The 19,776-nt window shown below is 42.4% G+C and overlaps 1 protein-coding gene across 1 annotated transcript in view; it reads right to left on the bottom strand.

The window, feature by feature from the left end:
* Positions 1-19,776, bottom strand: part of slc38a8a (solute carrier family 38 member 8a) — a 39,585-nt gene that overhangs the window by 929 nt on the left and 18,880 nt on the right. The window contains 6 exon segments of the mRNA XM_034141849.1: positions 978-1,029; positions 1,104-1,306; positions 2,385-2,532; positions 3,769-3,883; positions 10,240-10,297; positions 11,752-11,856. Of these exon segments, the coding sequence (XP_033997740.1) occupies positions 978-1,029; positions 1,104-1,306; positions 2,385-2,532; positions 3,769-3,883; positions 10,240-10,297; positions 11,752-11,856 (681 nt within the window).

A 19,776-nucleotide genomic window follows, 5' to 3' on the forward strand; every position in this document is an offset into this window, starting at 1 on the left:
GTGACTCTGAGAAGGAACATGATCTTTGACTCAACTGGTGGTCTTAATTGCTACGATAAGCCAGGTGTAAAAGTTAAAAGAGCTTGCAAGAGAACCCCCTTATCAGCCCAGCCCCCCTCCCCCCATGTGCTCTCACCTCTTCACAGGTAAGCCCTATTTGTTGCATTGTTTATTACGATTTTACAAAAGAGAACACAAGAGTACCGAATGTCTATTGATGATCTAGTCGTTTGTGGAGCCTCACAGTAGTCGAAAATAACTTTCAATTTTATGGAGGGAAACATGCTAGAGGTCATTGGGTCATTACAGGGACTCAGAGTGGTGCAGGAATAAGTCGTAAACGCAGGAATGAGTTAAGCACTTCCTAAAAACTCCCTTGTTTCAATATCAAAAACATGTTGAATAAGATGTTGGTAAGATAAATAAGGTCTGTGGTTAACTACTTAAAAATACATCAGAAAAAATCCCGCTGGTGAATGTCTGAAGTTTTTCAGGTCACAAAAACAGCAGTTACTAACAAGTGACTAAATTAGACTGCACACTGAGCATTAGCCGCTTTAGCTTAATGGATGTGGATGGTGAGTCATGTGACCGTCATGTAGTCTGCTGGTAGCGTTTAGCTTTTTACTTCTGATGATTGCATTTCAAAATAAAAGTTGTGCTTACATGTGGAGATTATTCTGCTGAGCAAAATGTGCAAGTATCATAAAAGTGTTTGCCATGTGAGTGTCAGTGTTTTGATCTGAATGCGTCATAGTGTCATGCGTCATGTTGAAGAACATGCAGACTGAACTGACTGAAAGACATCAGCATCCTGAGAGCCACCAACACAAACACTTTTTATCAAACATATTAGAGGTTGCTTCAACAGTGAACTTTCTGAAAATACCTAATTTATTTACCTACTTTCATTCTTTGGATTATCACCCAGACGTTTATTTGCAGTACATTAACATTTAGATGAAGTTTGTTCTCACCTGGTTTTAAAGGACACCGGCTCAGACTGCATGGCAAACATCAGGCAGAGTCCTGTCCAAACACAGCACAGGGTTTACGGGCTGAACCACATCAGAGAGAACATGAACCTGTAGCCAGAGTGTTACCTGGGAAGATGAAGATGAAGAAGGCGCTGACCCCCCCGATGACGCTGATTACTTTGCTGATGTCGGGGACGAAGGTGGCGATGAGCAGCGTGACGGCGATCCACAGCACCGTCAGAACGATGCGGCTGCGGCTCTCAAACTCCGCCGACACCACGCCGTCACGCCTCCTCCGCCGACTCAGCAGGGGGTCCTGGATCACTGATCTGAGGGGGGGCGGGAGGGGGTTTGATCAGTGAGGTTACAGAGGGTCTTAATGCAGTAAAAACATTAGTGGCGTTCGAATAGTCTTTTCTGTTTAGGAAGGAAACCAAAATCGGAACAAAAAATGTTATGCTAATTACTGTCAAATCATCATATTAAGTCACATTTCATGATCTTAAATGAGTTTGCTGGTGTTTCGTAAGCCTTTTTTAAATCCAACATGTTTGAATGTAGGCGCAAAACAGTATGTGTACTAGGCCCAACAAGTTTAGCATGCATTACATAACTTGAGCACAACCATTGACACCCAGGCAGAGCATTTAAGGAGGTCAGAGGTTTTATGTACTGCTGTATTTATTGCAATAAGTAAATGTGGGAACATTTATTTCAACTTAAATGTTACGCTAGGGCATTATTAGAGACATTTCTTCAAATAATTGAAGGCAAGGCATATGGCATACCTTTTGATATGTTGATATTTGCCTGGTGTTTTATGTTTGGTGTGATAAAAAACATGGTATATTTACGATTGTGGAAAACTAAACGATAAACCTAGTATTTAGAAATAAAATTCAGTTTTTGTAATTATATATTTTTCTTCGTAAACAACAGATGCGTTATTTACATTAAAAAACAAAAGAATCGATGTTGCACCTAACCATGGTCACAGACTGTAAAAGGTGTAATAACCCTTTAACTACAGAAAATGTATTATATGTTTGTATACGTTAACACTCTGGCATTCTAAGGGTTACAGTTCTGAACAATTACGGATTTAACTACACTCCTTTGTGCACCAGTCAATCCTAACAGTAAATACAGAGTTAAATCCCAGATCAAATGCAGCCTGTTTCATGTATTGGTCCATGTTGATGTTGCAAATGGAGCTGCTGTGACGCAAGTTACTGTTCAGACTTGATCCGACCATTAAAGTATTATAGTAACTGATTGATGGATGTAACTTTAGAAATGTAGGTGCACGGGAAATTATTTGATATGACTTTGAATGATTTCATTTTAAAAAGTGACTGATACAGTTCATAAGCTTCAACAGAAGCGACATGAGGCTGCGTTCCTCACCTGCCCAGCAGCAGGATGATGGGGTAGATGGTGATGATGGAGAGTCCAAACAGAAGTCTGGCGATGATCATCAGAACGTCATCGCTGGAGTACGACATCAGAATGTCAGCCTTCACGTCCTTTCCAAATGTCAGGTACCCATAAACCCCTGCAACGGAAAGAACGATGCTACCATGCTGGAATTGACCCAGTATGTTGTTCAGACCCTTTTGGGGCTTTCACACCAATGCGGTTCCAGGGCCGGTTCGGAGCTAGAGCCTGAAAAGCACAGGTTTTTCCTGTTCACACCGCAGCGGAGCCGCCTCTAAGCTCCGGAATCCGGTTCGCTTCAAGCACCAAAAAATTGTCGGTCTAGAAGCAAGAACCGCATACGTCACGCTTACGTTGGAGGGGGGCGAGATTAACCTGAACTAACAGTTAAAGGCGAGTACGGCAAATAAAAGTTGTAACAAGCAGTAGTGCTGAGCAAAGTGACTAGAAGGCAACCACAACTTTAAAAAAAACACACTTTATAAAGTCAGGCAACACTAACCAGGCTTCGTGTGATTCTGTTTGTGTACCTTACTTTGACCATCCGTTCGCTGTTATTGATCATTGTGGAGAGCAGGCAGACGTTTTGTTTGTTATTATAGCAGCTATCGGATGGAATCAATACATGGGCTGCACAGGTTGTCATGTCCGACTATCACAAGTAGAATCATAATGAAAAATACGTCGGTAAAAAGTGCCTGTAGAAAACTGCTTAGCAAGTAGTCAGTTTAGCTTCGGTTGCTATGCTAACATCACCCATGTTATACCAGAGAAACTTTCATAACAGCGTTGTGATGCCAAACAGCGTCAATTCAGACTGACACACATTCACTTAAGGGGAACTGGGGATATGTATCAGCTGCTTGTGTGACAGTCAGACAGTGAATACTTTAGAGCCGTGTGAGCTAACCCGGAGCTAACGGGAGAATAAACTCCCGTGGAAGAGCAGCCAGCACTGCAGCGGTCGGTAAATGCCGCTGAAACACATTAATAAACAATGAACCACGGCACTCTGGAGAAAAGTATAAGGTTGGAGAAGTCGTTATTTAATTTAATCTGGCTTCGTATGATTAAAAGCAACACGATCATCGACCCGACGCAGTCCCCCATTGTTGTTGTTGTAGTGAGCGCCGTAACGCCGTTGGGGAGAAAATCAGCGACGTAAACGGTGACGTCATGACGCAGCAGCAGCAGCACCAGTCGGGCTCTGGGCGGTGTGAACAAAACGAGGGCTGAAAAGAAAAACCGGTACCGAAACAGAAAAGCTCTAGCACGGAGCTAGAACGGGAATCACGTTGGTGTGAAAGCCCTATTAGAGAGGGGGTGGGGGGGGGGGAGAAGGAGGTGGTCTGACCTGTGAGGGAGTAGATGATGAGACAGAAGATCATGGACACCACAGAGATGAAGACCCAGTTCGAGAGCCGCTGGTTCTCCATGCTGCTGTAGATGGCGATGGACGCCTCGTGGCACTGGAACAGACAAGGGGATATTATAGGGCTCAGTTGAATACTCCACTCTACTGCAAAAGTCACTGATCAAGGGGCTATGTGCAAGCATATCAATCTGCAGAAAGAAGTTCGGTAGATTTAACGTTAGTGGTAGCCAAAGAAAACAGAGGAGTTTCCTCCATCAGAAAACCCCACAGAAAACGTTTTGATTCGTAATGGCTTAACTGTCTGCAGTAAAGCAAAGAAAACTCAAACATGAACAAAAAAAACCGCACAAGAGAAGGAAATAGGTTTAAAGACAGAAAAATCAACAGAAGACAGACAGGAAGTAAACACTAGAGAGAACATGATGGGCTCTTGCAGTGTTAATGGAAAAGAAAATGTGAACAGACAGTTACAGAAAACCTTGATCAGTGCTGCCGTCATTTTGAGTAACGTTGCTGAAGCCACCGTTCCAGCCAATAATAAGCAGTAGAACTGACCATTTCTTCTTAGCAGAGGCAATTCAATCATATTTAAAGCAATAAAACTTGTTTAAATATTATGATGCTTCAAGTCGGTTTATTTAGTGCCTAGCCGGGTAATTGGCAGGATAATGTGCAGCCCATAATCCTTTACACACCAACTGTGGGTCCAAAAGCCATGAATCTCAGTGGGGGAATTTGGTTGTGTTTGGAGCAATTCAAGTACAATGCCTTGCAAAAGTATTCACCCCCCGTGGCATTTTTCTTGTTTTATTGCATTAAAACATGTAATTTAATTAGATTTTTGGAGAATTTGTATTATTTGATGTACACAACATGCCTACAACTTTGAAGATGCAAAACATATTTTTTATTGTGAAACAAACAAGAAATAATAATGAAAAAGAAAAAACATGAGCGTGCATAACTATTCACCCCCCTAAAGTCAATACTTTGCAGAGCCACCTTTTGCAGCAATAACAGCTGCAAGTTTATTGGGGTATGTGTCTATAAGCTTGGCACATCTTTCCACTGAGATTTGCTTCCATTCTTCTTGCCAAAACTGCTCCATCTCCTTTAGGTTAGATGGGTTCCGCTCGTGTTCAGCCATCTTTAGGTCATACCACAGATTTTCGATTGGATTAAGGTCTGGGCTTTGACTAGGCCACTCCAAAACGTTTCAATGTTTCCCCTTAAACCATTCTAGCATTGCTTTAGCAATATGCTTTGGGTCATTGTCCTGCTGGAAGGTGAACCTCTGCCCAAGCCTCAAATCTCTGGCAGACTGAAACACAGTTTCCTCAACTATGTCCCTGTATTTAGCTCCATTCATCACTCCTATTTTGACCAGCTTCCCAGTCCCTGCCGATGAAAAACATCCCCACAACATGATGCTGCCACCACCATGCTTCACTGTGGGGATGGTGTTCTGAGGGGGATCACAGGTGTTGGGTTTGCGCCAGACATAGCGTTTACCTTGATGGCCAAAAAGTTCAGTTTAGTCTCATCCGACCACAGGACCTTCTTCCACATGTTTGGAGAATCTTCCACATGCCTTTTGGCGAACTCCAAACATGTTTTCTTATTTTGTTTTGCGACTCTTCCATAAAGCCCAGCTCTGTGGAGTGTACGGCTTACTGTGGTCCTATGTACAGATTCTCCTCTCTCTGCTGTGGAGCTTACCAGCTCCTCCAGGGTTATCCTCAGCCTCTTTGTTGCCTCTCTGATCAATGCTCTCCTTGCACGGTGTGAGAGTTTTGGTGGGCGGCCCTCTCTTGGCAGGTTTGTTGTCGTGGCATATTTTTTCCATTTTAAAATAATGGATTTAATGGTGCTTCGTGATGTTCAAAGTTTGTGAGATGTTTTTATAACCCAACCCTGTCTCATACTTTCCCACAACTTCGTCCCTGACCTGTTTGGAGAGCTCTTTAGAGTTCATGGTGTCGTTTGCTTGCTTAGAAAGGCCACTTGCTGTGGTATGGAAGACGGAGGCCTTCTACAACAGTTGTATAATAATAATTAATTAATATAATAATTAGAGATAATGAGGCACTTGATTGCACACAGGTGAACTTTATTTAAATAAGTGTGTGACTCTGAAGGTCTTTGTTTGGGCTAAATAGCAAAGGGGGTGAATGTTTTAAAACGTGCTCTTTTTTTCTTTCACTTCACCAATGTTGACTGACTGTGTGGGGTCTTACCATAAAATCCCCCCAAAAATATTATATTATTTTTGGTTTTAATGCAAGAAAATAGGAAAAATGGCAAGGGGGGTGAATACTTTCGCAAGGCACTGGCCGTTTCTCAATCGCGAGGATATTGGCTTCCAAGCCAATATTTCAAGGATGCTACGTCATCGAGTGCCGCCGAAGGACTGTTCCAATCTCCAGCATACTTGGAATTCCACCGAGGCCGCGTCCTTGGTTTGGGGGAAATTTCGAGGCTGCACATGGGTAGACTTCGCGTCCTTAAAATCCCCACAATGCTTTGCGCATGGACCAATTTCCCCAAATCTGTGGCGGAAGATGTAAGGCGTGGCCTCTCATATGACGCACACCTGCACACTTGCTAGCCTGTTCCACTCTTTGTTTTCCGAATGCCAGGATGTATTCTTGCCTTGCTTCTGAAGCAAGATGCTTGGTTCGGCTGTGCTACCAAGCCAGCATCCTCGCGATTGAGAAACGGCCTGTATCTTGCCCAAAGAAACTGAGCATACGATTTTTAGAAACGCATTTACCCCATGAGCCACAGCCACAATGGTTTTAACATTTATATTTTTGTATTGGTCATTGTTTGTTATTTCAAGCGAGTTTGGTTGATGATGGGTTTTGATTGCACTTCAGACAAAGCCAACCAGGCCTGATGTTAGCCACTTAACGACTTATAGTTTGTTTCCTAAAGCGTGATTGGTTTTAATAAAACTCAGACTAGATGCTGATCAAAGAGGGACTAGTTCTTGGTCAGATTGTCTCCTCCATCAGTCCTCCTTGGATTTCCTTTCATCAGTCTGGAGCTCAGACTGCAGGATCCAGAGGTCTTATGATCTCTGCAGGTGTGATGAACTGATCTGAGATGGGGAGTTAAAGCAAAGCTACGGGCTCTGATCGGGTTGAACCATCGCAGAGGTCAGGATACAGACTCTTGTCCCCACTTGATCCCAGCTGCCATCACCCGCTTTTAAATCTCTATCCCCCCCTCCTCCTCCTCCTCTCAGGATCTCATCAACTCTCCTTTCAGAGCAATCACTCACCCAGAGGGAGCGAGTGTGTGTTTGTGTGACAGGACACGCATCTGTCCCTTCGTACTTTCCTCTCCTTTTATTCAATCTAGCCAGCATACCTCAGGGGTTACCTTGGCAACCCGTGGAGTTACACATCAGTCTCCTGTGCTTCAGATTGACAGGATGATCGTTTTTTACCGCACCCTGCTATTAAATATGAAAAGCTCACTTTGCTGAGATCCTGCAGAGCTGTGACCTTTCTTTCACTTTAACACACTCTTGATAAAGTACAGTTCTTTATCATTATTAAGAAAACCCACAGTGTTTGCCGAGGTCACATTATAGAGATATGCAGAGGCACTTATTTCCCTCTTTTAGTGATGGGCCCTAAGGATGGTGTGGTTTTATTGTTCTAAAAACGTCTGCCTCTAACCCAATACAATGGATGAAACATTATTTTAAATTCAACAGCAATGTTTATTTCCAGAGATCCAATGCCAACTGTTCAAAGTCAGTTCCATTATTATGCAGAAACAATACACAGACATATTTGCTGTGTCTCAAATCACTTAGTTCTACATTTGATGTTTTGAGTGCAAAAGTACATCCCAATGCGTAGTATAGAAACATGTACTATGAGCACCCAGATATAGCACTCGTAACATTCAAAAAGTTGAGTGTGGAACGCTGGACACTCACATTCAACGATCACCACCTTAACAACGACACGGAAGTTACGCAAACAGTTAAACTCCAGTGAACACAGCACTATTCAGATGGAAGTTATGCATGTGGAAGGTTTTTATCCCAACATTTAAGTAACATACCACCGGTACTATACTATAGCTTTACATTTCTAGGGTTAATTGAACAGCAAGTAGTGATTTGGTACGGCAAAGGATCGTAGCTACCAAGCTAGCTAGCCAACAGCAGCGCTCATAACTTCTAGTGAGAGCTCAGCAGCCGTGTGCGGTTCAAGCCCCCAGGGAGAGTGCTGTCCGCTGAAGCAAATGTTCATAGTGGCCATACAGTGTTACTACACTTTAGTTCTAGACTGACATCATTTGGGTCCAAAAATACTTTTTCCCGTTGACTTGAGACATCTGTAAATCAGCGTATACTTTTTTTTGCCAAATAAACTACCTAGTAAGACATTTGTTATAGCGCTTCTAAAAATGTGTGCTAAAATTAGAATCCAGAGTTATTTTCCCTCCCCAATCATTTGACTTAGCCGATACCCGGCAGATCGGAAGAGGGAAAGTTAAGTGCAAATACTCTATGGGTCCAAGGCCCCGGGTGATCTGGGTAATTTCTGAATCTACAGGGCACCACTTCATGCACCACTGAGCAACTTCCATAGGAATGAACAGATGAGATGAGAGGAGATAGCTGTAGAGTACATTTGAAGATACTGCCAGCTATGGTTGTAACACTATGTGCAAAATAACATGCTTCAAAACAGTAATGTTATACAACCAAAACATGTGGGTTTACATGTTAGAAGCACTATAGCATTTTAGTACATGAAAGATAATAGCAGCAAGCTTTTAAAATAATGCTCTATGATTATTACCAATTATCATTTACTGTAGGTCCCTGACAGCGCAGCACTTAACTCAAACACACACACTTGTGTCTTTTTCTCAGTACCATTGTAAAAGAATCTACATAAAACAATACCTGTGACCTCTCAAAGCACAGTATGAATATTCCTGTTCAACCCTACTGCCAGCAGGCAAATAGCTTAAGGCTCTATACGGATTAATAACCAGCTTTTATTAATGGCCCATACCAATTAAAATTCTGATCATTTCACATTTCTGTATTTTAAAAAGAAGTCTATAACCTTTAGTTTCTGCACACTTGGGGGTAAAGAAGCTACAATGAAAAAGAAAATATTCATTTATATTCCATAGCTCTGGACTAATTGATCTTAATGGTTTAATTTTAACAATGTAACCTCCAAATTAGGTAGATGTAGGGCGGCACAATTTGTAAAATGACTGATATTGCAACTGCGATATCATTTACGATGTTGTCTGGAATCATTATTTTTGAAACATTATTCAGTCATCATGGAAAAAGAGATCAAATTGATCATGGTATTTTTTTCAAGAGGCTCTGTACCAAAAAAATGATTAAGTCTGTAGAATACTGTTCGAAGGCCAGGTACTTTCTAAAACAGGGGTAGCCAACACGGTGCCCGCGGGCACTTAGCCGCCCGCAGGGGCAACGTGAGTCGCCCGCGGGGCATGTTCTAAAAATAGCTCGCCAAGCAAATCCAAAATGTAAAAAATACACAAAACAAAAAAAGGAAATGTAATTAAAAGAATCTACCCTATGCATAAACGAAACCTCAATCATAGCGAACTCTATCTACTTACTACAGCTCTATATCTATCTAACACCCCTCCTCCCCCCACCCCCACAATGAATATCGACCAATCACGTTCTTGCTTGATTTGCGGGACCAGCGTTGCAGTCGGGAAGAAAAGCAATGTGGAGCGGCAGCTCACCGCTTCATAAGGAGTTGAACCTTTCCTTCTGGCAGAATCTACTTATTTATGCATAAATAAAAAGAAAGAATGCTAACTAGGTAACATAAGATAAGAATAAACCAGTTTAAATGATTTGTTATTGGTTGTGATCATATTCTAAAGATGTTTGGATTATTGAAAAGTATCCAGCTCCCTTTCATCTGAGTGTTGAGAGCTGTATCCATCAATTCATGTTGTGCTCAAAGTGCTCCAGATTGATGCTTTTCACTTCAACATATTAAAATAAATCTTCCTGTATGTGAGGTCCACCCCCAAATAAAGCAGGTTAAAATAATTAAATTGAATACATGTTATTTTAGTAAACACTGCAAATGGTCCCACAGACCCAAACAGCACACAAAAGTTAAAGGTCAGCATATCATAATGTTAAAATGTGCTAAATATATACACTGCAAAAAACAAAAGAAAGAGGAGTAAAAGTAGCTCACGACTTGTTTTATTTTGTGAAAGTAGCCCTCACCCTAAAAAAGGTTGGTAACCCCTGCTCTAAAACAACAACAAGTTATTTCCCAGAGTACTGCAGTGACTAATGTACCACTCAGTGGCCTCCAGCCTCACCACAGCATGATGTTCCAAACACATGTTAACAGTGTCAGAAGCTCTTCCATGAATACATTTCACATGTGTTGCACTCACTTGGAAGCCGAAGCAGATGGTGGGGATGACGCTGAACATGGAGGCCCACGAGCTGATCCTACACACACACACACACACACACACACACACAAACACACACACAGGAAGGAAGATCCATTTTTCCTCACAGATGCCAAGAGAAGAGGAAATAGGCTATTATTAGGGCGTCATTCATAATGCCGTGGCATTTAGAGAAACTTCACCATATGGTTTATATGTCAAAGACAAGCACAGGGTTCAAGGAGAGCAGCGAGGAGGACATGTGATCTGCTCTGTGTGTGTCCTGGATTCAGGAAGATTTAAGGATGAGATGCAATGCAGACATTTCTATGAAGCGACCTCATTTTATACATTTCAGAATCACAATTTGGAGGAAGTATGTTGACACAGAGGGAATTTGTTTTGGTGTATATTGCTGCGTACATGAACACAACAAGAGGGATTAAGATGTAAAAAGGAGCAAATATGTAACTATATAAAAACATGTTAACAAGAAATAGAAATAGAAAAAAATGAAGTTCAATAAGAACATAACAATTTACTTGAATAAAATATGTGCAGTTAATTAGAATAGAAATTGTGCAGCAGTAGCATTGAACAGCAATTAGAAAAATGGGGATTAGTTTATTCAAGGCATAGAAAAATACAACCCTCAATACAGAAGTGTACTGATGAATAAAGCAAAACGTACTGATTAGCCTTTTGTTCTACTCTGTTTGTTTTTTCTATTCCAATTAAGCTTCTGAGGTTTTAGTCATGCAGACAAAAGTAAATACAGGCTGCTAATTAATACTCAAACACATTTTGTCATAGCATTTTGAAAGATCCAGACCAACACTAATTTAAAGAGAAAGAAAGTTTGACAATTATGGGAATACAATCATTGCTTTCTTGCCAAGTATTAAATCCCTCTAAAATCCTTTTTTGTTAAAAATGGAGCTACACAGTCAGCTTAGCTTTGTGTGAAAGCTGGGGTTGAGGGAAGGGAAGAAATAAGCTTTTTCAACAAGGTAACAATTGTATTTTACAACAACCACCACACAAAGACTGTTGTGCAATAACACTACTTATGTGTGATATATACATTTTGTACAGTTTAAAAAGAGGCCATGTTGTGCTTTTTGGAGTTTCCCCCTTTCCTCTGCCCTGTCCTCTTTGCTGGTATTATATATATTAAACCACCGTGGGAGAAACAAAAGATTTCAGATTCTTCTTAAACCCTTTTCCCTGCTAACTTTACTTCTTTACGCTAACCTGGCTGTTGCTTCATGTTTATATCTGCACAAAAGTGAATTGTAGCTCATGAAATGTTAAGAAAAAAACAGGATGTGTTTTAAATGTATATAGCTGTGAAAGACTGAAAAAATGACTTAATTAAAGCTTTGATACTTCAGTGCACTCCTGTTGGAAGAAATGTGTCTGCATCTACTCTCTACAACAATGTTGATTCCACCAGCCATTGTGAGCGAAGAAGCAAAGAGATTGTTTGAGTCCCATCATACACACACTTACCCTCCGGTGTAGAGAGGGGCGATGTGAACGATAACAGAAGGCGTGGTGTGGTATTTGACGATGATGGCGATTGCCAGGTAGGTTGCAGCCACAGTTCCCAGAACACTGAAGAGAGGAGGGACATTGAGGTCAGAGAGAGAGGGATGACTGGAAACTGGCTGCAGGACCCTCAATAGAGTCACATCATCATTTATCCACATACACACACACATGCAGGACTGTCGTATCCTACACACGGTTCCATCGCGTTGACGCTTGCCGGTGGGCGTGTCTGGTGCTTGGGGTTAACAAGGCCAACAACCAATCACATTCATCTCCCGCCCCGGACACACAAAGCATGCGGTTTGATTGGCTAGCGCTTGTACTGGCATATGATTTGATTGGCTGGCGCTTACGTCAACGCTTAAAGTTGAACCTTTCTCAACTTTCACCGCGAGCAAAGCGAAGCAACGGAACCACAATTCATTTCGGCAAAGCGTGACGTCACCCCATTCAAAGTGAATGGGAAGCGTCTCCGTTGAAGCTCGCAACGGAACCGTGTGTAGGATGCGTGAGATAAAGGCTACTTTCTTCAGCAGCAGTGGTGGAAAAGGTACTCTAATATTTTAAATAAGTGAAAGTAGCATTACTCCATTAGTGAAAGGGAAAGTCCTGCAATCAAGATCTTAGTTGAAAGAGCACAATTATTAACACCAAAAGATACTTGCACACTAGTCATTAAATTACTGCATTATGATTGATGCATTTAAATCACAGATTTTATGTGCTTCTTATTTTAGTTACTTTGTTCTTTAGTTATATTTCAATGTTTATTTATGGATTCCATAAAGCCGCCTAAAAATGTAGTTAAAGTAACGTTTTTAGTGTCATAAATGTAAATACTCAGGTACATTTGTAAAATTGTTTTTGCTTATTATGCTATTAATAACATGTGCATACTTGGCAATTTTTTTTTTCCCTTACTTTATCTGCTGTTGTAATAATGTAAATGTCCCCGTTGCGGGACAAATAAAGGCTTTTTGATTCTCAGTAACAAAATAATTACCTAAGTATTAGTGGTGGAAGAAGTACTCAAATCTTTTAGTAAGTAAAAGTAGCAACAGCTAAAATTCTGTCTTAAAAGTACACATTTATTAACATCAAAATATTCTTATGTAATGAAGTAAGATAAAGTTAAAGTTACATAAGATATATTTGATCACATTTAACCTCATTAGATAAATCATATGCGAGCATGGGAGCTCAATATGTGGGGTCTATTTTTTGCCGCTGCCTTCAGTCAAATCAATATCTATTCATATATTTCACTCCACTGTAACATTTACTTCTACTTTATACCCTGCTTGCTCTAATCTGTACTCTTGGCTTTTTAATTACAGTTTTTGAATGTCATCAATGTTGCAACCTTGTGGAGGAATGGCAGGACATACACAAATATGATAATTTATATAATTTTAAATATTATTTGACCTAAAACTAAATGTTTTTATGATTGTCCTCTGAGGAGGACATGGGGATTTGCAAACTTTTAATTCCCCCCCCCATTTTACACAACACAAAATGGAGTCCACTATGGGCCGAAACTAACATGTAGGTTTCCATAGTGTTTATGGCAGACGGATGCAGTGGGTCTCAGGAAGATATATAATAAATAATAAAGGTGGGTTTGCTGCTGAGCCTATTTACTGTGCATACAACACACCTGGCACAGTTTATTGTTATTATATTGCCACACTGTACACTATTGTAATGTTGCCTGTCTTGACTGGAAAATAAAAGAGTAACAAAAGCACTGTACAAAAGATCAGCTTTATTGTCAAAATGTTTACAATGTACAATTTACACGCTGTTCAGATGCCTCATAAGGGCTGTGTGCGTGTCTTGCCCCCCAGCCTCGGCAATGGCTGGCGCTGGCCCATCAAGCTGGGTCGCCGGTAAGGCAGTCCATTCGTCCCTGTACTCATCATCATTACTTTCACAAAGGTTATGTAATATGCAACATGCTGCCACCTGGATTGTGATCTTGTAGTCGTTTCTTTTCATCAAGCACCGCCACCTGCCCTTCAGTCTGCCAAAAGCGTTCTCCACCACCACTCGTGCTCGGCTTGTTTTGTTATTGTACGCAAGTTGCTCAGGCTGCATTAACTTAGTTACAAAGCTGTATAACATGAGCACAAACAGCACAACTTCAGTCGACTCCATCTCCATCATGTCTGAGGTCGGAAGGTAAACAACAGACGCCTAATGTAGAGCGAGTGGGTGGGCGTCGCAGTATACGCGGGAAGTTTTTCTTCTTCTTCTTCTCTTGTTTTGTAGCGGATTGCAAACAACTTTAAGGTGCATACCGCCACCTACTGTACTCGCCGTGAAGTGGTTTGTGGCCTGCCTGTAAAGCCAAAGCAGAAGAAGAAGAAGTGACGTCAGCGGCTCATTTGCGTAATCTTCCCTCAGGGAAAAGTACTCCGGTGTGAACGCGATCTGTACTAAGTGCCCTGGAGTTAAAAGCGCCGGGGCTCTGAGTGCCGGAACTAAGTACAGGAAAGTACTTGGTGTGAACGCGGCTATTAGGCGCGTTCACACCAAGTACTTTGCCGTATTTAGTGCCGGCACTCAGTGCCCCGGCACTTATTACCCCAGGGCATTTAGTACAGATTGCGTACTGACGTCACTTCGTCTTCTTCTGCTTTGGGTTTACTGGCAGGCCGCAAACAACTTCATGGCGTATACTGCCACCCGGAGTCCCCGGCCGGAAGTCCCCGGAGTTGGGGACTGGCTTCAGTAGATTCTGCTGGGAGTCCCAGCAGCTTCTACTGAAGCCTTCCGAGTAAATCGCCAGAACGCCGACACCTCCTCATCTCCACCGCTCCCATGTTTTATTTTGTGTTGCCATAAGTTAGTCTCTCTGCGTTTGTGCACTGGGCGAATGCTAATGCTAATAATGCTAATGTCAGGATAATAAAATGGCAGCTCTACAAAACATTTCAGAGTTGGACGGGGCGTGGTTTGCAATTGCCCTGCCAATCAGAACTGGGGCACTTTTTCCCCCCAGGAAAGTACCATCTCTCAGCAGGCACTAAAAATGGGGGTAAAAGTTCCCGAGATTAAGTGCTCTTTTTGGTGTGAACGTGACATAAGGGGTACTAACGGAACTAAATGCGAAAAGTACGGTGAAAAGTACTCATTTTGCCAATGCTGGCACGCGTGCCAGGGGTTGCCGACCCCTGCTGTAGAATAACAAATAAACCGAAATACACACGTTGAAGCGGTTCGCTGCCGATTACTAAATTATTAAAACTGAAAACACTCAAAGCCGAATTCGACAGGCGATTTTCCGACTTTGAGACCCAGAAATTCAGGTTTGACCTTTTTACAAATCCATTTTCAGTTGATGTGGACAGCGCCCCAGATAACTTAAAGTTAGAACTAATCGAACTACACTGCAATGGGCCACTAAAGGCCAAGTTTGACTCTGTTGGGGCAGGTGAGTTTGCTACATTCATCCCAAGCACAATGCCACAGCTCCGCCTTCTGTGTGCCCGTGTCCTGAGCATGTTCGGGAGCACATATTTGTGTGAGCAGATGTTCTCTCTGATGAAGATCAACAAGTCTTCTCACAGATCCCGACTCAAACACCTTTGCTCCATTCTGAAAGTGGCTACAGCTCAGGACTTTCAGCCAAGAATAGATGTGCACCTTGTTGTAAATCAGAAGGCTACAGTTTATATGGGACGTGTTAACAATATGATCAAAGATCTGTTACTGTTACTTTTTTGCTGACTATTTAATGTCCCACAACCATATTCAGAACTGTACAACAAGCCTTTTGAGAGTTGTAGAATGTGGGCAAGAACATTCACTATTAATTATTTAGCTTTTACATCAGGCCATACGTTTTTATTTAATGTCCCAAAGAACCTTTTTTAAATATTCCTATTCAGGCCTGTGAAAGAGGTTGCTCTGAGTTGGCTGCCTACCAGTTCAAATGTATTCAGAACGCATTGTTTTGCTTGACTAATATGGTAATGATCTGTGAATTAGGTTAAATGTGTGTTTTGCTTGACAGTGAGGTTAGTATGTAAATGTTGGGGGTTTTATGTGCAGCTGATTTTATGCCAATAGGACAGACTGCAAGGGACAACATGTTCAGTTGTGTTTTACTTTTATACAATGTTCCACACAACCATTTCATTGTTGTATCAAGGCTTGTGATATCTGTTGAAATGTGGGACAACGTTCAATATTTGTCCTTTTATATCAGGTTGATTTGTGTTTGTTTATTATTCAACACAACCATTTTTTCATATTGTTGTCATATTTAGGCCTGTGCAACAGGTTCTGAGTTGGCTGTATGCTAGCCAGAAAGCATTATTTTGCTTTACCAAATGCTATGATTGCCAAGCAATGTGTTTAAATATATATGGAAAGGCTATATAGTACATACAACAATACATTGAAAGATATGTTTTTATGTTTATTGAATAAAAAAAGGCATGTCAGTAAAGCATATGTACGGCCCTTAATGTGATTCCAATTTCCCAGAGTGGCCCTTTGGGAAAATGAGTTTGACACCCCTGGTCTACATCATCAAAATATCAGGTGGATACACACGTCAGTCTTCCCTAAGAAATTAAACATGTCTCAGCCACGAGATGATGAATCCACGTCAGTCCACACTCACGCATCAAAATCATCAAAGGGCTCCAGTAAGTCATCTGCCAGCTTGGCTGCGGTCAATACACGGGCTAGAGCAGAGGCAGCACGAGCCAGAGCGGCCTATGCTCAAAAGGAAATTGAAATGAGAGTAAAACAAGCAGAACTCAGAGTGGAAGAAACGCGTCTGGAGGCTACATTGGAAGTGCTTCATCAGGAACGAGATGCAAAGGCAGCTCTCGCTGAAGCCAATGTATACGAGGCTGCGGCAAGCGAAATAGAGGAAGACCGCATAAGCTTTCGCCTCCCACAGACATTTCACCCATTAGAACGCACAAGTGAGTATGTGAAAGACCAATTTCTCCAAAATGAGAAATTAACCCCACATGCAGCCCTGAAGCCTAACGAGGCTCCAGCAGATTCCACATTTAACCAACTCAAGCAGGAAGTTGAAATGCCTGACCAGAGATCTCCATACATGCTGCTGCCTTGCAAGAACAATGCAAACGACAGAGCATCTCAGCCACCTAAGATATTTGGATTGAAGTCCTCGGATTCACCCACAAGAAACCTCAAGTATTTCTGACCTTCCCAGATTTCTAGCTAGACGTGGGTTGCTCACTGGAGGTCTTACAAGGTTTAGCGACAAGCCAGGTTACTACTGGGCGTGGAAATCCTCGTTTCAAAATGCCGTACAAGGTCTACATCTAACAGCTAGTGAAGAGGTAGACTTGTTGACTAAGTGGTTAGGCGACGAATCATCACAACATGCAAAACGCCTCAGAGCAGTGCATTTTAACTACCCTTCTCTCGGTCTGAACAAAGTGTGGGAGAGACTTCAAGAGTGCTATGGATCTCCTAAGGCCTTAGAAAAGGCTCTGTTTGATAGGCTAGAACAGTTCCCCAGAATTATCAACAAGGAGCCTCATCTGCTACGTGACCTTGGTGACCTTCTGTCGAAACGCGAGCATTCGGTGTCATTCCCTCCATTTTTGTTCTTTGCCACCTTCATTAAAGATGAGGTCAAAATGAGAAATGACCCCAGTTTCATGTCTATGGTTCAACCCACCTTCAGGACCTTCATGGCAGACAAGCATCTGGGAAAACACAACAAATCAAAAATGGCTATTACAGTCCACAGAACAGAAGTGGTTAGCTCCAAACAAATGCCAGGTGCTGAAAAAACTGCTACAGACCCAAGCAAAGAGTGTCGCATCCACAAAAAACCTCATCCACTCAAAAAGAAAATACAGGTTATTCCAGGAGAAGTCTCTGGAAGAAGGCAAGGCTTATCTGAGACACAATCAGATATGTTTCCGATGCTGTGCTTCTTCCAGCTATCAAGCAAAGAACTGTAAAATGGAAATCCACTGTTCAGAATGTGAAAGTAACTCACACATCAGTGCTCTCCACGCTGGTCCTGCACCATGGGCGACACACAGGTTTGCAGGACCTGCCTTTGATCACGGCGGGAGCAAGGCTCAGCTTCACCCATTGCCACCTCTACATGCACACAGGTGTGTGGAAATAAGATCGGTGGACACTCATGTGCCAAGATTTGCCTCGTTGATGTCTATCCAAAGAATCACCATGACAAGCGACTCAGAGCTTATGCTATCTTGGATGATCAGAGCAACAAGTCTCTGGCTAGATCTTCCTTTTTCGACATCTTTGGGATTGACAAAAACTCTTCTCCATACACTATTAAGACGTGTGCAGGTGTTTCAAAGGTGACTGGGAGAAGAGAGATTAATTTCATAGTGGAATCAGCAGATGGCCAATCCAGTCTGGCTTTGCCCACGCTTATTGCATGTGACATGCTTCCTGACAATCAAAATGAAATTCCAACTCCTGAAGCCGCTCACTATCATCCACATCTCAAGGACGTCGCTCCAGAGATTCCAGCACTCGATCCCAAGGCTGATATTCTGTTGCTACTTGGAAGAGATGTTATTCAGACCACAAGGTGCTCGATCAGCGCAACGGGCCCCTAAATGCTCCATTCGCACAGAAGTTGGCTCTGGGGTGGGTTATTGTTGGTGACGTATGTCTTGGCAGGGCTCACAACCCCGGACATGTAAATGTTCTCAAGACAAACATCTTGGAAAATGGAAGACCAAGCTACTTCCTTTCATGTCAAAACAGCATGCAGGAAAAGGAAGGTTTTGATTGCCAAGACTGCGACAGGATGGACTCTAAGGCAGACGCCATGGGAAATAGAATCTTTCAGTCTACTAGCGCAGATGAGAAACCTGCCTAATCAATAGTAGAAAGAACATCCCTACCAGAACAATGGAGCTATGTTCCCACAGACGCAAACCCGGCTGACATTGGTTCATGGTCTATTCCTGCAAACGCCTTGATGTCCAGCATGTAGCTAAAGGGTCCAGACTTTCTGTTGAAGCCAAAACAGAAGGATGACGATACCAAACCATCCTTCGACCTGGTGAACCCAGAGTCTGATCCCGACATCCGTCCTCCTGTGACGTCTTGTGCCACTCAGGTTGTGGAGCCTCCCTTGGATCCGAGTCGTTTCGAATCATTCTCAACCTTGAGATCACTTGTGAGAACTATAGCAAGGCCGATCCACATAGCCAGGTCCTTCAAGCGATCCCCAAACAGTGCCAGCTCACAAGGTTGTCTCCTTACCTGGATGACGCAGGTTGCCTCAGAGTTGGCAGTTGTTTGTCACAAGCTGATATTGGAAGTGACGAGAAAAACCCACTCATCATTCCTCACAGTCTCCATCTGACTACCCTACTTATCAGACACTGCCACCAACAAGTCCAGCATCAAGGGCACCACTTCACAAAGGGTGCAGTGAGGTCAGCTGGCCTATGGGTTATTGGTGGAAAGCGGAGTATCAGGCTGCGTCTCACTTCGGTTAAATGGAATCCTTGCGTCCCTCACTTGCGTCGTTTCCCTGCGTTTGGGGGGAAGGGGGGGGGAGGGGTTGTATGTATTTAAAAACATACAACAACGGCCGTCAGCGAATCGAGCCGGCCCTTGACGACCGGCCGCTCTGTGATTCTACAGATGGCTAGTCCGCGGAGGGTGGAAAATACATACCGGAAGTAAACAGACGTGCAACGGGAAGGTGTTCCCACAGGAAGCAAAACTTAAAATATTAAATGAAACAATCTCATCTCTTAAAATTCACAAACTTATAATTATGTATTCACATGTTTAACTCTGTTACATATGCACGCAACGAACAGAAGAGCGTAGGGCAGAATTAGGAGGGAATACCGTCTCGTAGCGTTTGTGCACCGTTTTGAAATGCTGCTCTAAATTACCCTTCTTCGGTAAAGCCACGCTCGCATTGCAGATGAGACAGATGGACTTTGAATTGGAATAAACAAAAAAATAATCATC

The sequence above is a fragment of the Trematomus bernacchii genome, unplaced genomic scaffold (assembly GCF_902827165.1).
Source record: "Trematomus bernacchii unplaced genomic scaffold, fTreBer1.1, whole genome shotgun sequence".
In the NCBI taxonomy this organism is placed as follows: Eukaryota; Metazoa; Chordata; class Actinopteri; order Perciformes; family Nototheniidae; genus Trematomus; species Trematomus bernacchii.